The 26,254-nt window shown below is 43.5% G+C and overlaps 2 protein-coding genes across 2 annotated transcripts in view; one reads left to right on the top strand and one right to left on the bottom strand.

Annotated features, from left to right (window-relative positions):
* The window catches only part of kcnip4a (potassium voltage-gated channel interacting protein 4a), a 34,401-nt gene extending 18,574 nt beyond the window's left edge, over positions 1-15,827 (top strand). The window contains exons 2-7 of the mRNA XM_061763155.1: positions 9,986-10,110; positions 12,624-12,693; positions 12,782-12,960; positions 13,029-13,133; positions 14,551-14,613; positions 14,689-15,827. Coding sequence (XP_061619139.1) covers positions 9,986-10,110; positions 12,624-12,693; positions 12,782-12,960; positions 13,029-13,133; positions 14,551-14,613; positions 14,689-14,736 — 590 coding nt within the window. The 3' untranslated portion in view covers positions 14,737-15,827. The remainder of the gene's footprint in view (positions 1-9,985; positions 10,111-12,623; positions 12,694-12,781; positions 12,961-13,028; positions 13,134-14,550; positions 14,614-14,688) is intronic.
* Positions 15,828-26,198, bottom strand: sec24d (SEC24 homolog D, COPII coat complex component). Its single transcript, XM_061763152.1, has 22 exons — positions 26,069-26,198; positions 24,597-24,787; positions 23,877-23,979; positions 23,672-23,793; positions 23,379-23,606; positions 23,201-23,316; positions 23,016-23,127; positions 22,356-22,483; positions 21,971-22,109; positions 21,773-21,888; positions 21,580-21,704; positions 20,819-21,010; positions 20,269-20,362; positions 19,900-20,187; positions 19,737-19,833; positions 19,337-19,482; positions 19,128-19,266; positions 18,398-18,516; positions 17,452-17,631; positions 17,153-17,344; positions 16,607-16,696; positions 15,828-16,489 (listed from the first exon to the last, which is right to left on the bottom strand). The coding sequence occupies exons 2-22, from the start codon at positions 24,745-24,747 to the stop codon at positions 16,349-16,351; spliced, it is 3,018 nt and encodes a 1,005-aa protein (XP_061619136.1). The 5' UTR covers positions 24,748-24,787; positions 26,069-26,198; the 3' UTR covers positions 15,828-16,348.
* Positions 26,199-26,254: the final 56 nt, after the last annotated feature.

The raw sequence follows: 26,254 nt of genomic DNA, 5'->3' as shown, positions 1-26,254 counted from the left end.
TGGATCGAGTTCCGAGTTCTGGCCGACGCCATGCGATCGTTTCGGTGACCCGGAAGCCTCGAGGTTTCGGCGTCGTCCTGGATTTAGGCAGCGGGCAGTCGGGAGGCGGGTGCCGAGGGGCGCCCGGCTCGTGCGCCCTGCCAGGCTTAGCGCTGGAGTGGGCACGGGGAAACTGGAGCGCGGGACCGGGCGCCAGCCTCGGCGGCTTTGAAGGCGAGGAGGGGGGCGGTTCCGGCTCAGGCTCAGGCTCCGGCTCGGCGCACGGGGGCGACGAGTGGTCCGAGAGCGGCACGGTGCTGAGCGCTATCTGGGAGACGGAGGGGCTTCAGACGGTGGGCATCGTGGTGCTGGTGTTCGCCTCCATCAAGCTGCTCCACCTTCTGGGGATCATCAACTTCTCAGAGGGTAAGAGCCCAAGAAACAAGTCATTTTGATTGGGGTGTTTATTGACAGAAATACAAATCTAATGAATTAAATAAAAGAAAATAACAGAATTAAAGACAATTTAGTGGCATACATTTCAAACTGGTTTCCACTGTTTTTCAACATTCAACTGTTGAACTGTCTACTCTAGTAGTTTAGTTTAGTTCCTGTCATTAAAAAAAAAAAGTATCCTATTGGAAATAACTATTGAGTACGGCTATTGTCTGTCATACGGCTGTCGAGTACCAGTTGCGTGTGTTCATGATTTGATTTAATTTGTACGTTTCCTTCCATTGGTAACATCATGAGAGGAAAGCGTCATCTCTTTGGATTAGATTATTCCGTTCCTTGACATTTTCGACAACATTGCGAAACATTTCATTTGGATTTGCGAGACATTGTCTTCCAATGTCTTCTGTCAACTGATCGACGAACCTTCTGTGACGCTTTCGTACATCCAGTTGCACTTTGATGTGAAATGTTCTTCAAAAGTTACGTTGGCACTAGAAACAAACGTACAAAAAATTTCGACATTGGACAGTCAAAGAGTAATTTTTTTTTTTTTTTTTTTTTTTTGGGGGGGGGGACACCCTGTGGAGGAAAATGATTAACTCTGCTGATGGATCAAGTATGCAGTGGCGCGGGGACTTGAACAGGAAAAGCCATCTAATTAGCGTGGCCGCTGGAAAACTCACTCAGTGCGTCAGGTCCGAGCGAGCGCTTTAATCCTGACCATAGTCGTCTCATTAGATCAACCTGGACCAACGCCACATCTCGCGCACTTCCAATTAGCACAGACGCTCACAAGTCTGCGTATTTGCCTCGTTCTAATTGGGATGCGAGCGTACTTGTCGTGAATTGGTGCAACGTTTGCCTCCCGAATAGAAATCGATGAGGCTAGACAAACCCCCGCCTGTCGTTATCGCCGTGCCGGGTTGTTTGTGGCGATAATCGCTACGGGAAAATCAAGCGTCTGATGAGTTCCAAAAAAAAAAAAAAAAAAAAAAATCATTTCACAATTATGGAACTGGCGGCATGGTCAATAATGGTAGACAAATTCTTATTTAGCCTCTAAAATCACTTCAGATAGAAGCAGTGCACACATACTGCAGCTCTGACAAGGTTTTTATTTATGTACTTTTTTGGGTGACCCTGTCGTAGTATCAAATATCCAGTTCTTGCCTGCGATGAGGAAAAACTAAGCATTTTCATTTTTGCAACAATACTTGGTGTATGACTGTCTACTATCCTGTCGTGGAACTGTTTACTACTCCGATGTGGGACTGTACACAACTGCCTAGTACCCTGTTGTAAAACGTTCTACTACCTTGTCTTAACGACTGTGTAGTACCTGTTCGAACTGTCTAGTACCCACCGTGGAACTGTCTAGTTAGTACACATCGAGCAAGAAAACCTTCAAGTACTCTGTCATAAAATTATCCAGTGGAGGTCACGTAGAACTGCCTTGCGTACCGTCGGGTAGTACTGTGTAGCACCCGTCGTACAGCTGTCTACTCATCATGTGAAGATTTCCAGTACCTGTCATAAAAATGTCTAGTGCAGGCTGTGAAGAAATGTCTAGTCTCCGTTCCGTAAAAGAACTGTCTAGCGCGTGTCCTCCAAAAACAATTGTCATTAAAAAACTGACTAGTATCCTGTTGGAAAGAACTATCTCGTACCTGTCGTGGAACTGTGTAGTACCCATTGTGGAACTATTTGTCTAGTACCCGTCATGGAATTGTCTAGTACCTGTCGTTATGTGTTTATATTTTCATCTGACTACTTGTTCATTGTAATATCATCGAAGTATATTTTGGACTCAAATGTTTAATTTCTTGACATTTTTTTTTTGTGTTTTTGTATTTATTTATTTTTTTTAACGTATAGCAAATTCCAAACATATAGGGATAATTACTGGACTCCAAGGTAACCCTTTAGGCAAATATTAATACTAGATGTTTTCTTGATGCCGTTTATTCTCATGGGGCAGATTTCTTTTGGGGGGGGGGGGGGGGGGGGGCGGTCAAGTCGTTCCCTGAGACTGCACACTTGGTTGAACTTGATTCTGTGGCCACAGCTGTCCACCCCCGCCCCCCCCCCCCCCCCCCCCCCCCCCCCCCCCCCCCCCCCTCACAAGCAGCCCCATCTGGACTCCGTTAGACATCAATGTTTCTGAATCCACCCTAAGCAAAATATCACGTTTGTTTTGTGTGTGTGTGGAGTGCAGAGGTTGCGCAGCTTTGTGCTGACTCAGCCACTTTAGCTCCATCCATCATTTGAGTCGCTTCGCTTAGTTGGTCGTGGTTTTTTTTTTTTTTTTTTTTTGCCAGACGCATACAGTCATGTATCTCCTCCCGAAATCAATTCAAAGGAAAACAAGCGTGTGGCGCAATTAGCCTTTTGGTTATTTTCCTCAACGCCTTTTTAGCACGGGGACGTGATTGACGCGGCCTTTTGCCAGCGTCCCTCGGGGGTGTTTACACTCAAGCTAAGTCTGCGGCGGATTCAAAGTAAGAGGCAATCTCTTTGAATGAAAACATCACTGGTAAATAGATTGAGACGATAAAGCTGCTGATCTGGAAGAAGAGAAGACCGATAGGAAGCGTGGATGATTGGCACTGTTTTATCTAACACTGTGTGGACAAAAGTAAAAGGACACTCACAAAATAGAGCACTTTTTTTTTTTTTTTTTTTTGATGAACTATAAAATCTCATAATTGCAGTTCAGTGTATTAAACTCAGGCATAATCAGGCATTTGGAGGTAAAACAATAAAAAAAAAAATAATGTAAATTGTGTATTTTCATCATAAGATAAATTCTGTTTCATTTTTAATGGTAAGATTTAGAATTATATTTGATTAACCAATGATATAACGGAACTTTAATAAAATAAAAATAAAAAAACAACCTCAGATGTACATTTATTTCCAAGTTTTACAGATTTTACAGTAAATCAATTCAGCAATTATTAGTGATGTAAATCAATGAAAAATGTACAGGAATTGTACAAATGTACAAATTAGGTACGAGCTGCCGCGTATCTTTTTAAAATGTTGCCCCCGCAAGATATTTTCCCCGTCAGTCGTAAAATACTGCAGGCGCTTTTATTAAATAACACCGATGACGTATGGCGCATGTCAACTCGTTCGCATTCGGGCTTGTTTATGCAGCCATCTCCGGAATCTTCTTTGTGCGTTATCTGATTGGAGAGGAGACAAAAAAAAGCCCTTTTTCATTACACAGCGGGGACTTTGTTTGGAGTTCTTCAGTTTTTATTGACTGGGATTGTGTGGATGATAATCAGCACGTGTCATCCTCATGCTGCAGCAGTACTCAATAATTTACATTCAGATATTCACATTTTATGTACATCTATATATTATATTATATATATATATATTGTATTTGTCTAGTACCCCACTGTAAAACTGTGATATATTGTCTAGCACCTGTCTCACACCTGCCGTAGACTGTTGTAAAACTGTTGAGTACCCCTTCGTAGACCTGGCTAGTAACCTGTCATTCTAAGTGTCTAGTACCCTATCATGAAACGCGCTAGTACCACTTTGTAGACCTTTCTAGTGCCCTGTCATTTAAACTGTCTCGCACCCGGCGTAGCATTGTCTAACGCCCTGTCGTAGAACAGTTTAGTGCCATGTGGTAAAACTGTCTAGTACACTGTCATTCAAATTGCCTAGTCTCTGCCACAGACCAGTCTAGTACCCTAACCCATAGACCTGTATAGCACCTGCCCCAAAGTACTGTCTCACACCTGTCGTACAACTGTCTAGTACCAAGTCCTAGACTGTCCTGTGCCCTGCTGTAAAACTAACTAGTACCCATTTGTAGACCTGATTAATACCTTGACATTCAAATTGTCAACTAGCCGTTGCAGAGCTTTCGAGTACCCTGTCATAGACATGTATAGCACCTGCCGTAGTACTGTCTCACACCTGTCGTAGAACTGTCTAGTACCAAGTCCTGGACTGTCCTGTGCCCTGCTGTAAAACTAACTAGTACCCATTTGTAGACCTGATTAATACCTTGACATTCAAATTGTCAACTAGCCGTTGCAGAGCTTTCGAGTACCCTGTCATAGAACTGTATAGCACCTGCCGTAGTACTGTCTCACACCTGTCGTAGAACTGTCTAGTACGAAGGCCTAGACTGTCCTGTGCACTGCTGTAAAACTATCTAGTACTCATTTGTAGACCTGATGAATACCTTGACATTCAAACTGTCAACTACCTGTTGTAGAGCTTTCGAGTACCCTGTCATAGAACTGTATAGCACCTGCCGTAGTACTGTTTCACAACTGTCGTAGAACTGCTGTTGTAAAAGAGTCCAATGCCCTGTCTTGGAACTGTCTAGTACCACGTTGTAGAACTGTCAAGTGCCCTGTAGTAAAACTGGATAGTACTCGTTGTAAAAATAACTGTCTAGTACCCTGTTTTAAAAGTGTAATAATGAATGAAGCTGATGGAAATGAGAACATTCAATATTAAAGTTCCCTCAACAATGACATTTCAGCAGCTTTTCCCCTCGCACACCTGTTGGCGAGCGCCGCCTGTTGCTACACGCGGCCCTTGCATGGAGATCAGCTGGCCGATACGCCCGCGCCTTTAATAGGAGCGCGCCGCTGGCGTTGCGATAAGATCGGGTGTCGGGTTGCGTTAAGGTGCTGGCGCTTTTTGCCGCCGGCGCCGCTTGCTGCGCTTCAACTGTGATTTGAGGTGCATCGAATTGAATATTACATTCCTTCAAGTCTGTCGACATCTTGCACACTGATCAGCATATGCGCCTTATTCCAGACCGTCACGCCGCACTGGATTTATGACTTTATTTCAACTTCTAATTATGAAATGACCCGCATTTGGAGTGAGGTGTTGGGTGTGGCTACGTGTAACTCTATCGTAGGGTGTCCTACTTTTGTGAGCTAAATAACCTGGAACTAAATACTTACACCCTGGATCGTTTTTATGGACCCCATTCCGTGAATAACTTTCTTCACTGGTGAAAGTTTTCTCACTAATCGCAGTTTTAACACTCTGCTCACGTTCTCTTACAAAGTCCTAAATGTCAGCTTTACAGATGCCACGTGTGCTCTGCTGATGATGCGTGTTGCGGTAATGACCCCTAAAGGTACACCAAAGTATTTTGTCACTCCGTGCACATCATTATGTGTGTTTTTAAGTCACGTAGACTCACCAAATATGTATCAGTGGCTCGTTTTCAGGTTCAGGGAACTCGTATGTTTCGGGTCAGCGAGGTTTGATCTCGACTTCCAGGTAAATGACAAACCCGGAGGCCGTAAAGCCTGCGATTTGATCCTTTCAAGCTTTTGTTTGTTGTTTTGTAATCGATAAAGCAGGTAAAAAAAAGAAATCAAATTAATTCAATAAACACACAAAAAAAACATTACGCTGTCATCTGCAAAGTTGGCCGCGCTGCGTCCTGTGGTAATTCCATTTTGCTGATCTTTTTGTCTCGCGCTTAACAACCCTGGTGCGGTGTTCAATCTTAATAATGCCATTTTGTGTTGCTGCAAAGCAGCGGGGCAAAAAGAAATGGCGAAAGCAGCTCGCCGAGTACAACTACAAGGATTCTTTTGAGGAAAAAGAAGGCAAAAGTCCAGCGGGATTGTGCGTTTGACTACTATTTCCTATTCAACGCCCTATTTTTATTTATTTATGTTTTTTGTGTGTGGAAATGCACGAATGCTACATACTTAATTCTTCAGGACAACAACACCAGAATGTGCTGCAAATCTGACAAGGAAGACAAAAACAAAGAGAAAAAATCCAATATGGTTTTCCCCCACCTCACCAAGTCATGGATTTTTGAGGGCTTTTAATGTCAAAATAATCAGTTATTTACAGAAATTCAGCCGAGAAACGCGTCGTGATCTCGAGTTGAACGTCAGCGTCTTTTTTTACATGGCGCTTGTCATTCACTCCATCTACTACGATATATATCATAATTTCTCGTGTATATTGTGCATTCCCCGCCCCCCAAAAAAATGTCAAAAATCACAATTATACAATGGTATAGGGGAAAATGAAAAAAAACTTTCCCATTTTATAAATGTTTGCCGCCATCTAGAGGTTAGGAAAAACCAGTACATGTTCATTTCAATATGCCACCGCCACCTAGAGGTTATGAGAAAGGTGTACACTTTCATTCTAATATGCCAGGGCCACCTAGTGGTTATGAAAAAGGTGTAGCCTACTCTTAATAATAACTCTGCATAATAGGTACAGTTGTGCTCATAAGTTTACATACCCTGGCAGAATTGATGACGTTTTTTTTTAAATATGACTGAACAACAACCATCATTAATTTCTTTATGGTTATGTTTTGTTTGATGATAATGATTTTCTGAAATGCTTGACAGTTTAATTTGAATCCCATTAAAATAAAACTAAATGTGTTTCGCCTGGCCCTTCATGTCTTTAAAGAATTGTACCCATCTTACAAATTATGCCCGGGTAATCAAACATGCGAGCACAACTGTGTGTTTTCTCATTTACTAATTAAAGTAGGGCTGTGAATTTAAATCAAATAAAAAGAAAGTATTACATATTCAAATGAAGTGCTTAACTTCAGAATAATTATTTGGAAAAAAAACGAACAAAATATAGATAATACTTCATGTTTAGATCATACGGGTCGAAGCAAAATCATGCATTGTAAAAATGCATTATACATGGGTAGAAGGGTTTTCCAGAATTTTGAGGTCAGCTTTGGGGCTGCGTATTATACATGGGTGCGCCTTATACATGAGAAATTACAGTACTCTGTTTATAGCATATACTGCATACAGGTATATACTATTTTGGAGTGTCAGGTGCCTAAACTTGTCCGACATCTGTTGGCATTTGTCTCCCTCGTAATCGACATGACAAGACGAGGTTCCTAATCTTGATCTTCTCCTAAAAAGCTGTGCTGATCTCAAATCCAAAGCGATGTAACGCCGCGCCATCTTCAGGGATGTGTTCGTCGTTACACTAGTTTGCAAACCTGAATTTCATTGACAGGCTGAGCCACGCTTACCCGTTGACAAAGCTACTTGACAAATACGGGCCAGCGCTTTGTCCTTGAGCTCCTCGTCAGGACATCTGGCTCCCCCCCGCGGTGGGATTGGCACTTACCAATTCACGCCCGTCTGGTGTCAAAGTCAGCGAAAGACGCGCTAAGGAGGCGAGGGTGATCGTCGATTAATCAAAGGGGCCCGAAGACATCAACAAAATGTCTCCCTCATTGCTGGGAAATGCGTCAAGTCCATTAATGGCTGCCATCTGCACTCGCCAGCGATGCTCCACAGCACAAATTACGTTGTTTGTTTTTGTTTTTTTTCCATCGCCCGTTAGCACCCGCCGCCAACTTTTGGTAAATGCGTTTGGCAGTACATTATTAGGATCTGTTGTGACTCTGTCTGAGGAATAACAAAAAAAAAAATTGATTGGGAAGTTTTTTTTATTTTACAAGCAGTTTGATGTTTTTGTCATTTTTTTAAGGCCATTATATCTCCCTGCTTTAATATGCTCTTGCCAGGGTTTAAGGTTATTTTATGATTGGTTAGTTATATAGTTAGTTAATTAAAGTTATTTTATTGACCAGCTTGCACAAGCCTCTCACACCTTTCACTGTCAGGTACAGTGGGTATAAAAAGTCTACACACCCCTGTTCAAATGCCAGGTTTTTGAGCTATTGATAAAATGAGACTAAGATAAATCTTTTAAAAACGTTTTCCACAATTAATGTGATCTATAATAACAATACACCCATCCATTTTCATCCATCCATCCATTTTCAACACCGCTTATCCTGGTTAGGGTCGCGGGACGCTGGAGCCTATCCCAGCTGACTTCGGGCGAAAGGCGGACTACACCCTAAACTGGTCGCCAGTCAGTCGCAGGGCACATATAGACACGGACAACCATTCACACTCACATTCACACCGTCACTGAGTGGGAACTGAACCCACGCTGCCTGCACCAAAGTCAGGCGAGTGTACCACTACACCATCAGTGACATCATCCATTTTCAACACTGCATATCCTGGTTAGGGTCGCCGGGCGCTGGAGCCTATGCCAGCTGACTTCGGGCGAAAGGCGGCCTACACACTGAACTGGTCGCCAGGGCACGTATAGACACGGACAACCATTCGCACTCACATTCACACCGTCACTGAGTGGGAACTGAACCCACGCTGCCCGCACCAAGGTCAGGCGAGTGTACCACTACACCATCAGTGACTAATAGCAACACAAATTAGTTAAATTTTTAAAATATGTTTAAGAGCGGAAGGAAAATTCAACAACCGAAATAATTAGGGCTGCAACTAACGATTATTTTCTTTAAAAAAAACGATAATTTTTTTTTCGATTCATCAATGTATCGGATTTCAGAAAACAATTTGATTCATTTGCATTCCTTTCTTCAAAAACAGGACTTTATTTCAAATTGCAGAAAATGCACAAACATAAATTGATTATGATGTCCAGTTTGATTCGAAATATAATTATTAAAATTGTGTTGAGAGGCTGAAATCCCGAAAATTTTAAGTTAAACAAGGTCTCTAAGCGATGAATCCATTTTCAAAAACCCTTATCGCTTAATTTGATAATCGATTATTTGTCGAGGAATCGCTTAATTGTTCTAGAAGTAATGTGGTTGCACAAGTGCGCACATCCTCTTATAACTGGGATGTGGCTGTGTTCAGAATTAACCAGTCCCATTCCAAATTTGAGTACCATGAATTTTTGGGAAAATTTACTGGAAAATTTCCACTTCTTTGCAACCCTATGTGGATCCGTAGGAATGTTTAACCACAGGTACTCTATGTTCCCAAGCTGTAACGAAGAAAGTTGTCCCAATAATGACATATCCACAGCAGTCTCAAGTTCTGCTAACCCAGTGAGAAACCTTTGAATAAGTCATGCCGACGAGTCATGTCACGCTCATGGCACCCCCGAACTTGTTTACATGTGTCGCTTTACACCAAGACGCTTGCCCTCGTTCCATCCTCTGCAGGCGTGTTGTTGCCCTGAAGAAAGCCGCCCCCCCCCACCCACCTGTTCACCGTTGCCGCCGTAACCCCACTGCCACCCCGTGTACTTGTGCTCCCTAGGTTACCCGTCGAGCGTCCACGGGCGCGGGGTGAGGTGTCGCCTCATGAAGTTACTCCCGTGCGCCAAGTCGTCGGCGAGCGCTAATCAAAGCAAGTTTACTTGAGGCTCTTCTTCTTTTTGTTAGTCAAAGAGGACAACGTGATACGACGACGATGAGTAAGAAATTGAGACATAGTTAACTTGCTCACTGAGGGGACTGGCTAATGCAGTGATTCTCAAAGTACTACTAGCGGTATGCGGGCCCCCTCTAGTGCTACGTGAAAATATCACTGGCTAAGATTCTGCCCTAAACGTCAGCTTTACAGAGATCACAATGTGTTGCGGTCGTAAAGGTAATCCCAGCTCCACTAGCTGCGCTAGCCTCAAACCGCGAGGTTAGCTCGGGACTGCTGTCTCCAAAGTTTGACCTCTTATCTTCGTCCTCCAGACAGCATCGAAGACGAGCTGGAACTGTCGGCTGTGCGCCACCGCCCCGAAGGCCTGGGACAGCTGGAGGCGCAGACGCGATTCTCCCGTAAGGAGCTGCAGATCCTCTACCGCGGCTTTAAGAACGTAAGTCATCGGTTCTTTCTTTTCTAGTGCGACCTTCAGCTAGGGAGGCAAAACTCTGGGAGTTTTCAAATTTGGTAACTTTTTCATTGGAATTAACTGTCAATTTACGAAATGCACAATTAGTTTCAAGGCTGCAGTGTTAAACTAAACACTAGGGTGCACCACAATATTAAATACATTATTAAAGAACAAATCAATTTCAGTATTAATAATGTTACTGATCAGAATTGATTTTGAAAAACAAATTAGGAGAGGGCCACTTCTAACATTTGATTGCATATAGATGCACTTCCCTCCAAAAGTATTGGAACGGCAAGGTCAATTCCTTTGTTTTTGTTGTATATTGAAGACAGTTGGGTTTCAGATCAGAAGATGAATACGAGACAAAAGTTCAGAATTCCAGCTTTCATGATCATCATCATTTATCTAGATGTGTTCAACAACTCGGAACAGAGCACCTTTTGTTTGAAGCCACCCACTTTTCAAGTGAGCAAAAGTATTGGAACAGACATGATTCAATTAACTTAAAGTGAATCACATTTAATATTTGGTGGCATAACCCTTACTTGCAATAACTGCATCAAGCCTGCGACCCATTGACTTCACCAGACTGTTGCATTCTTCATTTGAAATGCTTTTCCTGGCCTTGACTGCAGCCTCTTTCAGTTTTTGTTTGTTTCTGGAGTTTCCCCGTTCAGTCTCCTCTTCAGGAGGTAAAATGAATGCTCTATTGGGTTAAGGTCTGGTCATTGACTTGGCCAGTCTAAGACCTGTATATCAATGGATAGAAAGTCATGGGTTCACATTATACATAGGAAGAAGGGTTTTCCTGATTTTTGGAGTCAATTTTGGGGGTGCGCATTACATTCGACTGCATATTATACATGAGAAATGATGGTGTATAGCACCAAATGACAACAGATGTTGTTTCAGGGAGCAGGTCTAAAACCACACTCCTCACTTATTGGAATAGCAACTGAAGCCGACAAGAGTAAGCACTAGGTGACGGAGGCAAATTGATTACTGGGAGGGGGAAGCGAGAGACAAGAACATGCAGCGCTACAACTGTCTCGCAATAGGTAATAATGTGTACCGAAAGAGGTTTGTCAATGTTCTCCCCCAGCCAGCAGATTACTTATTTTCAGCATGAAGAGTTCAACAGAAAGGGTTGGATCGGTCAATGAAAGAATTAAGTTCTTCTAACAAATTAATTTGTATTATTTTGTATCGATGTCTGCTCATGACAAGACAAAATGTTTACATCTATCCTTGAATATGATACCTTTTTAATAAAGGAATCCTCAATGTGTCCATATTCCCATGGAAATTTACTGGAAACGTCACCGAAATTTACTGGAAATTTTCCACCCCTTGGGAACCCTTAGCTCATTTTTTCGCTTCCTGAATCCAACGGGGGGTCTACTTTGTTCACCCGAGGATACCGGCAGAATAACGTCAGGCTTTTAAGGCCCGGTGTTCTAACATAAGCTGGCATCATGATGAAATATTGAGCCGTTTGTCCTTGGGACAAGACAAATAAAGTGCCTCCACCTCAAGTGGCAGAATGAGGTCGTTTGTCCAGACTTGTGGCTCAGTCGGCCGGGGCAACGGCCTCGGGCAAGAGGTTGAAGTCCGCTCGCAGCGAGGCCCTTTCCTCCCCCGGATGATTTCCTTTCACATTTCCTTATTACTCGATGGGACGTCGGGAAGGGATTTCACGGGTCACTGGCTTTGCGCTGTACTCGTGGTTTTACGTTCATGGATGAGCAAATGTTACAAGCATATCTGATCGAATAAAACAATTTCTGCCGTCTAACTCCAATGTGTATGACTGCATAATCGTAGTTAAAAGTAAGCTTCGGCCTATACAATGTTCCCCCACTGTATTGCACTTTGTTCATAGTCCACTATACAGTTTATCGCGGGGGTTACTTTCCAGACAGAAATCTGTAAAAGTAGCAACCAATTACTAAACAAATTTATCAGTTCCATATGTGCATTTCAATGCCAATTTGTGAAACTGCACTTTAGAAAGAGGTACAGGTATTTTATTTGTCCACTGGTCTTCATCCACACACACAAGCTCATGCCTAATTAATAGGCATTTTTATTTATTTATTTTTTTTAATATGACTGATGACTGAACAACAACCACCATTAATTTCTTGATGGCTATGTTTTGTTTAATGATAATGCTTTTCTGAAACGCTTGAAAGTTTAATTTGAATCCCATTAAAATAAAAGTGTTTCACCTATTCCTTCATGTCATCACCATATGGGTAGAAGCAAAATCATGCATTGGAAACATGCATTGTACATGGGTAGAAGGGTTTTCCAGACTTTTTAGGTCAACTTTGCGGGTGCGTATTATATATTGGTGCACATTATACACAAGAAATTACGGTAAATGTCGCCTAAGCTTAAATAGGCACACTTAAAGTCAAAAGTGTATGACGGTATAGACAGGCAGCTTCCAAAAAATCATATGTGCTGAGTGTGCAATTGTCTGGCAGGAATGCCCGAGCGGCGTCGTCAATGAGGAAACCTTCAAAGACATTTACGCCCAGTTCTTCCCACAAGGAGGTTGGTCCTCTCTCGTTTTGTTCAAAATGTCAAAATCCCATTTAAGCAAGACGAGTTCGATTCCTCCCCGGCTCGCTTGTCTCCACAGACGCGTCAACGTACGCTCACTTCCTGTTCAACGCCTTCGACACGGATCACAACGGCTCCGTCAGCTTTGAGGATTTTGTGACGGGTCTTTCCATCCTACTGCGGGGCACCATTCAAGAGAAACTCAACTGGGCTTTCAACCTCTATGACATCAACAAAGATGGTTACATCACCAAAGAGGTACAGTACTGCATGTCTCCTTGAAATTTTCTGGATTATTATTAATAAGAGACAATGTTGTTCTGCAGGAGATGCTCGACATCATGAAGGCCATTTACGACATGATGGGCAAATGCACGTACCCCGTGCTCAAAGAGGAGACTCCGCGCCAGCATGTAGAAGTATTCTTTCAGGCAAGTTCAGGATCAGTGTAAAGGACTCTGGAGCAATTGAAATAGGTGTAATGGTCTACCAAGTATATATTTTACCCTTTTATGAAGATAGAAGGCTTCAATTTAGCATCATGGGCAAATGCTAAAAAGGGTTGTAGAGCAATGGAAAAGGTCATGTTTAGGGCTAGCGAAAACAAATCTTAATAACTCGGCTAAGTCGACTTCAAGAATAGGTCGACACACAATTTCTGCCTCGAAGCTACGTCAGACCCCCCCCCCCCCCCCCCCAAAAAAAAAGAGTTCCGCCCAGAATCTTGTTTACGCCGCCAGAACGCATATTTCACATTTGTTGCAGACGGACACGGTGTTGGGCCAATGATAAACTTTGCCTAAAATGACAAAGGAGCATCTGTAAGTGATTTTTAGGACAATGTTAGATGTGTAATGTACATATAACATGATGGGTATGAGTGAGCTGAATGGTAGTTATCGTTTTTTTTTTTTTTTTTTTTTTTTACCCACTGCATTAATGCTAATCACGATTGCTAACTGTTTAGCATTTTGCTGTCTCAAATTCATATATTTATTTATTTATTTTAGTAATAGTGGGGGTGTGATTGTTATTTCATGAGGAATTGAGGAACGCAATTTTTGCTGTTTTTAACTCATTTTGGGGCGCGGAATCCAAAAAAACTGAGCTCACTCAGTTTTTCTCTATCACAAGTTTTTGAACAAAGAAATATAAACAAAATTTAAAAAAAAAACACTAATATGGAATAGTTACAAGCTTTGAAAACAACAACAAAAACAGCATAAAAAGAAATAGAACTTACAATGGTATGCCTATGGTTACAAGGTTAAGAGAAGAGCTAGCGCAAATCCTCTTAATTCCTACTATGCTAGCTTTCTGTATGCAGATATTGATAGTACTGACCTATAGGGAGCTGCACACACCTCTCACTCAATTGTGACTGGACAAACAAGTTGCCACGTAGCTGTAGATGAGTCCAATCGTAATCAGCTGGCAAGTCTTACTACAGCTAATCAGTGGAATTGTGCTTATCTGGAGGGTAAACTGTGGAGAAAAAAAAAATGCCTGCATGCCAATTTTAGTTTTAATCAGCATCAAAATCTAACTCAACAGAAAATAGTTTTCAAATTGTTCCCCAGTGTAATCAATAGGAGAATTGATTCTTACTTTGTTCGATAGTGGCAGCCCTTGTCATGGTATTTAATGATTCAAAATTTCCCCTGTGCGAGAATTAGGGAGAAATGACCTTAAAGCGATGGAAAAAGGTCATGTGACATTACGAACGAGTCCAGATTTTACCCTGTTCAAGAGTTACGGGAAAAAGTCTTGATTTTGAAAGTGTAAAGGACTGTGGCGCAGTGGAAACAAATCAAGTGGGGTTTTTTTGTTCCTCTCCTCCACTCACAGAAAATGGATAAGAACAAAGACGGCGTGGTGACCATAGACGAGTTCATCGACTGCTGCCAAAATGTAAGCGGCGACGTCGTGGCGTTCAAGCGCACATCCGCTGTCTTAACCGCCGTGCTTTCTTTGTTTTGTCGCCAGGATGAAAACATCATGCGCTCCATGCACATCTTTGAAAACGTCCTTTAACTTTACGCCCCGCAGAGAGTGTTTATCTTGTATGCAGATGTCCACTCATAACATGTTGTTCATGGCTGAGAACACGGCGGAAATATTATTTATTTTTCCTCCCGGGTGATATCACTGTGACCTTTGCGGTGACCGTTCATCCACATTCCGTCTGTTAATTCCAGTTATTATTATTATTTCAAATTGTATCTAAAAGTGGTTCTTTTTTTCCCCCCCCCACCAAGTACCACCACCATGGCCAACAGTCGTAGTATAGTAGTGCTCATCCCAAAAAAAAAAAAAAAAAAAAAGGAACAGGTTTTATTCCTAAAAACAATATTTATTATTGCTACATTATGCACAGTTTGAACATCAACATTGCACTTAAATATAGGAAAGAGGGGAAAAAAGTACTTAAGTGATTCAAATAAAATGTATTTTAAGGTTAAATACAACTGAACTGTACTTAATCAATGTACTTGAGAAATTATTTCACGTACCACTAGAGGGAGCCTGCATACCACACTTTGAGAATCATTAGGATTATACTGTATATATATAAAACAGTAGTGTCGACCAGAATTGTACTGAATGGCTTTGTCCACACAAGCACACAGATAGTTTATATTAAATTCATGTATAGAACATCTAGACAGCAGTAAGTAATTTGACTTTTTAAATATTTTCATTTTCAAGAACTTTCTTTCCGTTTCATGTTATTTATATGCTGTTATGCTCATTGTACAGTGAAACAAAGGTGTTTTGATTTAAAAGTTATGAATGTATGTTTCCTTTCACTTCCCTAGAATGACTCCTAATGTATATCTATGACAGGCACGTGTGTTGGATTTATTATTTTTCTCCAAGGTAAGGAAAACAAATCCTAACATGTCATTTCTACATTTCTGTAAATATACCACAAAGTGAAAATAAACTTATGAATATGAATGATCTACTTTTCCAATTTGGCTTCATAGACTAGATTTTGGGCAAATTTATTGTAGTATACATGTCATGTTTTTCCTTTGTACTGTGCTGCCCTCTGGTGGCGTCATTGTATATCTTGTTTTTTTTTTTATTATTTTTTTTAACGATAAAATAATACACTCAAATGACCTGAGGTTATGTTTTAATTCAAACCAAATAGGCTGTCAAATATCAACTAAAAGGCAGATGGCAAAAGTTGCATTTATCTTGTACAAAAAAAACAAAAAACAAAAAAACGAGATTTGAAGGCAGCACAAAGGACAATATGGAATTAGGAACGTTGACGTGCACAATTTTGCAGGAAATGAAATAGATAGGTATTCTTTCAACTTCCCTCTTTAAAAAAAAAAAAAAAAAAAAGTTCCTTGTCTCATGATCATTCTGGATTGACTGGCATTAAAAGTAACCCAAATTTGCTTGATATAATGAGTACAATAACACGAGGGTTTAATGTGAAATTCCAACGTAGGGCCATTTGTCTGGGGTCGATCACCAGGCAGGAATGTAGGTGAAAAGGCAACTTTGGCACTTGCGGGGTTAAACGTCACTCTCCGCTTTCTGTGTTTGGTCCAGGAATGTGAAAATTCCCTTGGAGTTTCTGGTGAGGGGATTTTTTTATTTATTTTTTTTCTTCTCCTTCCCTTCCTTAAGTGAGCAGTTGTCTGATCTCCCGGTGAACATAGCAAAGAAAGTCCATGTAGGAGGTGCCGCCGTGCAGGCCTTTGTCCTCCACCAGGAATTCGCGGAACATCATCTCGGGCTTGTCCTTCTGTCGCACGATGTGAAGCTGTGAGGGAACAAAACAACAACCACAAAAGAGAAAAATATCAGCATTTTGGAAATAAGAGGTTTGTGCTGTGGAATGTAACGAGACAATGATAGGTAGTTTTCACATGTGTGTTACCTTCATTGATCTGGACCTCTTTTCCAGAAGGTCATTAATGATGGATCGGACCTTCTTGGACAATGGGTTGTCCAGCTCCGGCAGCACACACTGATAAGAGAGGGGGGGGGGGTGAACTGGTAAATCAATATTTTGCAGCTTAAATCGACCTGTTTGGGGGGGATTGGATTAAATTTGTTCTATTGGCCTCACTTTTTCCTTTACTTTTTGAAAACAGTTTTAAAAAAATAATACAATCTGCATTGTTTCAATATTGACAATTTTGGTTAATTAACTCTCCTGTTATGCTGTAGGATATTTTTTATACATTTAAAAAGCTAGGGGGGGGGAAAAAAAAAAAGATTCACCTTATTTTTTTCCCTTTTTAAAACTAAGATAACTGAATTTTCATTGTGTTATAAATTTTTGTAGAACAGGTCACACTGACCCATGAACAACAGGAGGGTTAAACCTACCCCCGGGTCAAACTGACCCAAGAACGCGATTGCTGTTCCAGAGAAAGGAACGTTTAACGAGAGGGAGCGGCGGAGGATTGCGGGTTCTGACCATGTGGGCCTGCAGGTGGGCGAGGGAGGGCACGTTAAAGAGGCTCTGGATCACATCCGGCGGGCTGGCCTGGCCCAACCAGAGGAACAAGGCGTGGCCGTTCTCCAGCAGGAACACGCCGCCGTCCGCCAGCCGCTCCTCGGAGCAGCGCACCGGGGTGGGCGGGACCTCGCTGCTAACATCCATGTTGTGCTAGAAAAAAACCCCAGAGTAATTTAACCTTTATTCCGCTTGTTGCCTGCCATTGATGTATGTACTCTGGCGCCTATTGTTTCCAAACATGATGAAAAGGTCCATACCAGCGGGATAAGGCGCGGGTAGAGCAGCAGTTGGGTTTCCTCCGCCGCCATTGCCATGACCGCGAGCCTCTGATGGGCCCGCTCGTCTGTCGACAGCTCTGTGCTGCCGGTCAGCGGGGCCGTTTTCATCAGGCTGTTCATGTAGACCGGGAACACCTTCATGGCGTCGGGCAGGATCAGCTACACAGTACAGAGAAGGCCGCACGTCACGTGCTTTGGTAGGATTATAGTATAAGAATACTATGCCTTAAAAACAATTTGGAAAAACCCAGATAATGATGTCATGTCTTTTGGAAAACCACTGCTTCTTTGAGTAACAGCATGGGAAAGTCAAAAGAAATCTGCCAAGATATAAGGAAGAGAATTGTGAACGTGCACAAGTCTGCTTCATCCTTGGGTGCAATGTCCAGATGCCTGTAGGTGCCTCGTTCAAACAATTATTCGCCGGTATAAACAGCATGGGAATGCCCAGCCATCATACCACGCAGGAAGGGGACGGGTTCTGTGTCCCAGAGATGAACGAGCTTTGGTCCGAATTGTACAAAGGTAAAAGACCTTGTGAAGATGCTGGCTGAAGCTGGTAAGGGTGGCTCATTATTACCATTACACCAAAAGAAAGATAATAGTTTGCAGATGCACACAGGGAAAAAGACCTGAAAACTAAAAAAATAATAATAATTTGCAGTACATTATGTTGTATCAATTGAAAAACTGCATAGGGGTATAGGGGGACAGTGTGCAAATAAAACAGACATAATGAACTAATTACTCCTCCCTAACTTGGCTTTGACCCAATTAAAAACTCTTGAACACAAATCTGTACCATCCCTGTATGACCGCCGCATTTCTAAAAAAAATACAAATCCAACAGCATTTACATTTCACATAGTTGTGTTTAATTGGCGTGAGGATTTCGTCGACAATTCCAAAGCTTTTGGAGGCTCACCTGGCTGGCGACCGAGCCGCTGGCGCAGTTCTTCCTGTAGCAGGCCAGCATGTGCGCCGTCTGGTTGACCAGAATGTCCCGCACGTTCTTCAGGGGCTGATTGAGGATGGCGCGGTTGGCTGCGGGGACGCCACACGAGCATTTATCCCGTATTCTTCAGATCCAGCTCAAGGTCCAAGTACTCGTACGCGCACTAGTAAGTCAAAACTAGTGCCGCTTTTCGCTTACAAGGACACAATTAAACCCCACTAGTAACACTCCAAGGCCCAGCTAGTAGCTAACTAACTTAAACAGGTAAGACACCCATCTTAAGGTCTATTTACTAGTACACTCTTTGTTCTGACTAGTAGGACAACTTTGGCATACAAAACTGCACAAGTGGACAACTGTGTGTACTAGTATGCCAAAGTTCTAGACAGGTGTATGATTATTACATGTACATAACAAATTGATGGATGACTTAGTTTTGAAATCAGAAGCCAATTAAAACACATTTCAGCTATTTAAATCTATGTATGGAGACAGTTTGCAATTTTGGTGTTTTAGCAAAACAACAACAACAAATAACATTAAGTCGCCACATGATTTGCTTTTTCATAGAATGATGCGGCCATTCTACTAGTGCGCTGAATTGACAAAGAGTGTACTAGGACACGCACTTTAAGCTAGATATCCAGGATACGGCATAAATGCTCAAAACTGCATTTCCTCGGTTTGACGTCCAACTCACCTGATTTGGCGAAGAAGTTGACGAGCGAGTCTGTCTCGCAGCTCTTGTAGAGCTCGGACAAGTGCGAGCTGCAGTTGAGGCCGAGGTTGAAGACCCGCAGACGCCGCTGCCCGCCGACCGTGGTGTACAGCAAGGCGCACTGGGGAGGGCCGGTTCGGTTGGTTTGGCGCGCGGTCGGCCGCGTCGAAAACGGGTTAGGGGCCACGTACCTGGATGAACGCGCCCGTCTCCTCGCTGAGCGCGTCGTCGTGCTTGAACTCCACCGTCACCGCCTTGTCGCAGTCCACCGCCGCCATCTCCACGTCGGTGGTGTTGTTCATGTGGATGGCGCCGAAGAAGTCGGTGGCTCTGAAGCCTGAAACATTCAAATAATAATCATAATAAAGTGCTTTTATTGTGGAGAAGATTAAAAAGAATCTGCTTTAGAATATCTATAAATAATCCCAAAACATAAAAAATAAAGTGCAAATCCTGTATGTACTGTAGTATCCATGTGTTGGATGCGTGACATTAAGGGGCGTGGCTTCATAAGTAACATCAGGAGAAATTTACAGCTTTAGACGATACTTAATTACGACTCGCACGTAAGTATTTCATGATAAATCTCACCTGTACTGGTACGAACACGCATGATGGCATCAAAGCCGATGCTCTTCTGCACTTCCTTCCTCAGGTCCCGCAGGAAGTGCTCGCCGTCCGTGTCCACCTGCGACGCCGCCGCACGTTAAGAGAAGCCAGCAGGCGGCCTGGCGGAAGCCAGCGGGAGCCTCACCTGGAAGTTGTTGTACTTGAAGACGGAGCCGCCGGTGTGCGACGGCACGTCCGCCAAGGTGGCCACGTCCACGTACTGGTTGGGGAAGAGGAAGAGGTCCACGCTGCAGCCCTGAGCCACGCAGTCCTTGGAGAGCTGCTCGTACGTGGCCTTGAGCGGCTGGAACAGCGTCTTCTCTTTGTCCGTGTTCACCAGCTTTTTGTCGTCCCTGTTCTTCAGCTTGCCGGGAGCTTCCGCGGTGGGCATGGACGAGTGGAAGACGAAGAGCTTGCCGCTGCATTCCGCTTCCTGGTGGAACGAGAGGCCCGAACGCCCCCTTCAGTGTGACGGTCTACAGCGGCTCTGGAATGTCCTACCTTTGATACAGACCTTGAACGCCTCCACAGCGGCCTGGATGACGGGAGCGAAAACCGTTTCGCTCTCGTTGGTGTCAGTGAACATGTCGGGGATCTGGTTCAGTAGGCTGTGAGGCACGCAAAGTGAAAATAATAATGATTTTAATTATGATAATTGAAGCCCATTACAATTGCATTGACTCTTTTTTGTTTGTTTAAACCCAAAAATAATAATAATTCTTGAATAAGCAGGAATAAGCAAGTTTGGAAGAAAAACAAATTTAATCTGGAAAAAAAAGGGGAAAGGGGGGGGAAAAAAAGGTAATAATGGGGGGAAAAAAATCAGGGGGTAAAAAATCTCCCCCAAAAAATGGAAACTATTTTGAAAAAAAAAAATAATAATTTAAAAAACTGAGTATGCAGTAGTCCACTGTACTTGTCTATCATGGAACTCTGCGGTGTATAGCAATCATTTTTCGGGGTTTTAATGTAAATCCTGTATGGTACTGAAAACCTCATATTGATTTAAATGCGGTTCCACCTTTTGAGGCCGTCACGAGTACGACGGGGGGGGTCTTTCTTACTTGTAGACGAGCGCCCTGGACTCCTGGAAGTCGACGAGGAAGCCGTCGGGGAGCGGCACGTACATCTCGGCCACGTCGGACACCACCATCATCTGCGGCTGCGACATGGAGCTCTTGACGTTGTAGAAGTGGAGCGTCTTGTTGTAGGTGGCGAAGCCCACCTTGATGGCCGAGCTCTCGGCGCCCTCCTCCCTAGCGAGTGAATCAAGTACATTTTAACCATGTAGCACACATTATACAGTTCATAATTTTATTTACACAGTAAACGCCTCTGGAACTCAACATTTTTGTTGAAGCATTTATTTGCAGGAAAATATATATTCAAATATTTATACCGGTATGGCTGCCTAAACAACTTTGAACACACTCTGGACTCTAGCATAGCTGCAATGACCGAGCTCAGCCCCGGTCACCATGGTAACAAAAGCCAGAAGACAAGAAATTGGGGGGTGTAAAGCGTATATTGACTGCTGAGAGGCTGACATGCCAATGATTTGGACATATTTAACTTAAACAAGGCCTCTAAACAATGATCAGTTGTCAAATAATTTGATAATCGATTAACACATTCACTGCCATTGACGGCTTTAGAAGTCAAATATCCATGTTAACTGGGAAGGCTGGCAGTGAATGAGTTAATTGTCGATTTCAATTTTAAATTGCTCGTCAGCAGGATTAGAGTGGAATAGCGCTACCTCGGAGGTAGGGTGGGGAATTTTTTATTTTTTTCCCACATTCCTGAAAGTGGATCCAGTTTTTACCTGGGCAGCTTGTCTAGCAGCGTCTTCAGCTCGTCGCATATGAGCCTGACCAGCCCGCTCTTGATGTTGTTGTAAGACACGTCGATCATGAAGATGTAGGCGGGCGGATTGGGAGGCTTGTTGTTCTGCGGAGGACGCGAGTACACGTCAAGTACGGCCGCTCGGCTCCGCTCGTCGTCGTGCCTTGAAATACCTTGCAGTAGTCCAGCGTGGCGACCATCTCGTAGGATCCCAGCGACAGCTCCGCCCGCTCGTAGAAGTCCACCCGGCGACCCATGTGATCCAGATGTTGGAAGTAGAAGACAGGCACTGGAAACGGCAACATAGTTGGTTGGAACGCTTCAAAACATCACCTCCTACCATTGTCTCCTTTCATTTTTGAGGGTGGCACCTTCATTGACGCAGCTGCAGAAAGCGCACTGGTAGCGGCGGCCGCCGTCGACGAACTGCATGTAGGGACACATGTAGGCCTTGCATCGGTTGCAGCGGATGGGACCGCTTTCGCCGTGGTTCACCAGGTACAATGGCGTCTGACCGCACAAGATCCAAAAGGAGGTGGGGTCAAGGAGGTACACTATTTAAGAAGCAACTGTATCCAAAATGATAAGATGTAGTCATTCAACGATATATAGTATCATTTTTTGGACATTTCAGAAAGAAAAAAAACATTTCTTTGGGACGAGTCAACCACAAATATGCGTCATCGTCACACTGAGAAATGTGACTCGTTGAATTTAGCAGGTGTAATATAAATTAGCGTGTATGTGTTAACCTACCTCATTCTTAGGCAAACGGGCAAACGGTTTGATAATGCAGGCCAGCGGCACCTGGCACTGCTTGGCCAGGTCGGCGGTACACGGCAAGGAGTAGGTGGTGCAGCGGATGAACCTGGGACTGGCATGGCCTACAACGGATCAAATTCAGAGTGAAGACAAGGGCTGGGAAAGAATAAATAAATCAATCAAAAATAAATGTTTGCCTCGAAGCTCTCCCGGAACCATGTTTGCGCCACTGTTCGTGTTTTACACGGACAATTATTGCAGGCGCATGCATTGTTGGTCCAGTGAAAATATTGCCCCCCCAAAAAAACAACAGAACATCTGGAAGTGTTTTGTAAGACACTTTCCGATGTGTAACGTACACATAACATGATGTATGAGTGCGCTACAATGACAGTTGACCTAAAATGGTAATGGCTAGCGCGCTAATGCTAATCGCGGTTGCTAACCGTTTAGCATGGGCTAATTTTGTTGTTGTCGCAAATTCTGTACACTGAGTTTATACAATATACTCAGTACCAAAATATGCAAGGGGGGGGGGGCATTACTCGATGGAATAGTCAACTGGATAATCGATTCTAAACAGATTTGACAGTGACAGTCCGAGACAAGAGAAGGATCAAGTTGTTTCAAGGAGGGAGGGAAGCGGGCTACTACCTTGGTCTTGGACCGTGAAGTTGGTGGTGACCAGAGGTGGAACTTGTCCTCTGATGTTGGTGCCGAAGACTTGCCCCCCGTGTCTGGCTTGGTCGTCCTCAATGACTTGGGTCTGGAATCGAACAAGGCATTGACCGATCGACCGATTCGCAGCGGCACAAGTGACGCACGGGCGGTCCACTCACCGTGCTGGGGATGGAGTCCAGATCCAGTTTCTTCTGGGGCGGACCGGCTTGTGGGCCCAGTCCTGCAGGGAAGCCCCCTGGCTGGGGTCCTGCCATGTGGCCTCCCATAAACGGACCTATTCATAAATCATGGCACATATTATCCCGCACCAAATCAAAAGGGTCACCGTTAATGTACCTGCTTGTTGCGGGTACCCAAGTGGACCCGCAGGCCCAGGACCTGGCTGATGGAACCCTCCGGGCCCTGTAGGAGGAGCCGGTCCAGGGAAGGGTCGGCCCATGCACGTGCTTGCCGGCGGGGCCATCTGCGGTTGCATAAGGGGCTGCGCGCCGGCCGGAGGCGGGGGTGCCTGGAAAGGCTGCTGGGCCACGGGGCTCGTCGCGGACGGGGGGTTCTGAACGGGTCCTGGAAGAAGCGAGACGCACCCCGTTGGTTCCCCGCCCGAGGCTGACATTTTTGGGACGGCTTACCGTAGTTGCCCAAGTTCATGGCGCTCATCTGATTGGTGAGCGGCATCGGCGGAGGCGGGGCCGGAGAGGCCATGCTGTTGTACGACGACTGCGCAGCTTGTCCGAAACTGGACGGTGGATACCTAAAAAAAAAAAAAAAAAGAAGAAAAAAAAAAAAGTGAAGGGAATTGCATTTTCTAATTTCCTCGCAGGGAAGCATCCAAACCTTTGTGGATGAGCCCCATTCTGCTGGTTGTTTGGATTATAAGGAATGGACCCAGGAGGTGGAGGCACGCCAGGAGCCGAGGACATCGGCGACTTCAGCGCAGCTAAGCACGCACACACACACACACACACACACACACACACACATATATATATATATATATATATACATACATTGGAATTCTCCTTACTGTCCACACTTGCACATTAAATGGAAAAAAACCAAAGAACGCAAACCAGGGAGCATGAAACAGCGACAGATTCGCAGAAGCAAGATATTTGAGAATTGTTTGATGCAGTCGGCAATGATTGGTGGAAGCAAAATTCTCACTCTGATACGAAAAACACCAGCTGGTAATTTGTAGTTTTAATCAGTCAGTTCACAATGTTAGCAAAGCTATAGGAACACGTTTTGATAGCAAAAAAAAAAACAAAAACAAAAAACTGAGCAAACACTCATTAGATCTTAGTTTGGGGGAAAAAAAAAAAAAAAAAGAAAACAGAAAAAGTTTTCCATGTGCCAAGTAATCAAAAGCAGAAAAAAAGGTCATTTTTACTTTTATACTTAAATCCAATTTAATGTGTACTTTTACTGAAGGAATTGAATCAGTTGTAGTTCTGCTTTTACCGACTCTTTTTTTTGTTGTTGTTGTATTTTATTTTATTTTTTAAGTATCCGTACAGAGTGTGAATACTTTTGCTCCGCATGAGGTCTGCTCACCCGTAGGAGGCCCCGCGTACGCCTGAGGTGCTCCTCCGTAGTGTCCGTAGTGGGGCTGGGCAGGACCGGGCCCGAATCCGCCTTGGTAGCCCCCCAACCCCGGCTGCGCCTGGGAGTACGGCGGTGCGGCAACGTAACCCTGCTGACTCATTTGGACGCTCTTCTCATGCCAAGAACTGGCCTCCGACAGTCTGCGAGGAAGCAAAAGCGCACTTTAAACATTTACCAAACCGATACAAAAAAAAAAAAAAAAAGTTAGCATTGCATATTTCCTTTGGAAATTTAAAACAAAAATCAATACAAACGGTTAAACTGGCATCTATTGGCTCCAGCGATTGGTTGAGTGGGTAGTTAAATGAGTTCAAATCCATTTTGGCCAGTGACGACAAGATCTGATACTTCACACGTGCAACCACGTGCAAAATGGACCTTTGAGATTGCTCGTTGGGAGATAAAGCGGGCGTATCTGCTGGCGTGTTATCTTTTATTATCTATAAGAGGAGCTACTTAATAGGAACACACCCGCATTGCAGAAATACACAATAGCAAGCAACACAAGTCACATTTGAATGCAGTGGGCTGAAGGCATAAGCCAACTAAACACCCGCTGTGTGCCCTGCTGCCACTAGGGGGCTCCAACGAGCAATTAGCCAACAGCCTGGATTATTTGTTTTTATTATTTATTTATTCATTTTTGCAAGTATACATTGTCGTAACAACTAACAAAAGTTACAGGTTTGGATTAAGGTCGTTTATTTTTTATTTTTGTTAGCTTTTGTCCATTTTTATAGTTGTTTTCTTCCATTTTTTTTCCATCGTGTTTTAGGTACCTCTACTCTGTTACACCGTTATTTAGGCATTGTTTATTTATTTTTTTATGCAAATACTGTATAACGCTGTTATCTTTTTAATGCATGCGTGATTTTAGATCAGGGGTAGTCTTTTTTTTAACTTTTTTTTTTGGATTGTAATGCATATTTTATTTGATTTCACAGGCTTGCCGGTAACGGTGCGTCAAATGCACCCGTTGACTGACAGCCCCTTGGTGGTCTACCCCACCCAAAACCGAAACCAAAAGTAAAAGGCATGACAAATGTTTTTGTTTTGTTTTTTTAAAAAAAAAAAAAAAAAAAAAAAAAGAAAAAGAAAAAGGCTGATCACTGTAACACTTGCCACGTCAAACTGTTAGGACAGCTCCAAATTCTTCCCGACGAGCGCAAATGAGGCTAAATACGCTTTTATATTCCAGTCCGATGACATTATGTTTTTATTCGAGACCAATGACATTTAAAAACAAAACAAAAAAAATCCCCACAGAGTGTATCCTGCTAGCTTAGCCCCCCCATAAGTGTCAAGTTTGCCGTTAAAAACTCGTACCACGAACAGACTCGCTCGGTCGTGCATGCGATGCAACGGGTGGGGTGAATACGCGGTGGCCACGCGTGTAAATGTGGCTTGTTGTTTGTGTTTACCTGTGCGATGGGCTTGAGTTGGCCTCGTCTGGTGGATTCGCGGAATGCCGAGTGCCACGTCAAACTCCAAAAGCACCGGGCGGTCGGTGTGACGTCGGCAGAAGGGAAGGGAGGGAGGACAGCAAGCCACTTCCGCTGTCAAAATTACACCGGAAGTTAGCGTTGCAAGCCATACAACAATAGCAC

The sequence above is a fragment of the Phyllopteryx taeniolatus genome, chromosome 23 (genome assembly GCF_024500385.1).
Source record: "Phyllopteryx taeniolatus isolate TA_2022b chromosome 23, UOR_Ptae_1.2, whole genome shotgun sequence".
Classification (NCBI taxonomy): domain Eukaryota; kingdom Metazoa; phylum Chordata; class Actinopteri; order Syngnathiformes; family Syngnathidae; genus Phyllopteryx; species Phyllopteryx taeniolatus.
The sequence above is the reverse complement of the archived record's forward strand: the minus strand, read 5'-3'. Positions and strand labels throughout refer to the sequence as shown.

Coding starts and splice junctions, on each gene's coding strand:
- sec24d (XM_061763152.1), bottom strand. CDS start 24,747: ATGAGTCAGCAGGGTTACGTTGCCGCACCGCCGTACTCCCAGGCGCAG. Junction 19,483..19,736: donor GCGTGTTCGTACCAGTACAG/GTGAGATTTATC, acceptor TGAATGTTTCAG/GCTTCAGAGCCACCGACTTC. Junction 18,517..19,127: donor CAACTTCTTCGCCAAATCAG/GTGAGTTGGACG, acceptor GCGTCCCCGCAG/CCAACCGCGCCATCCTCAAT.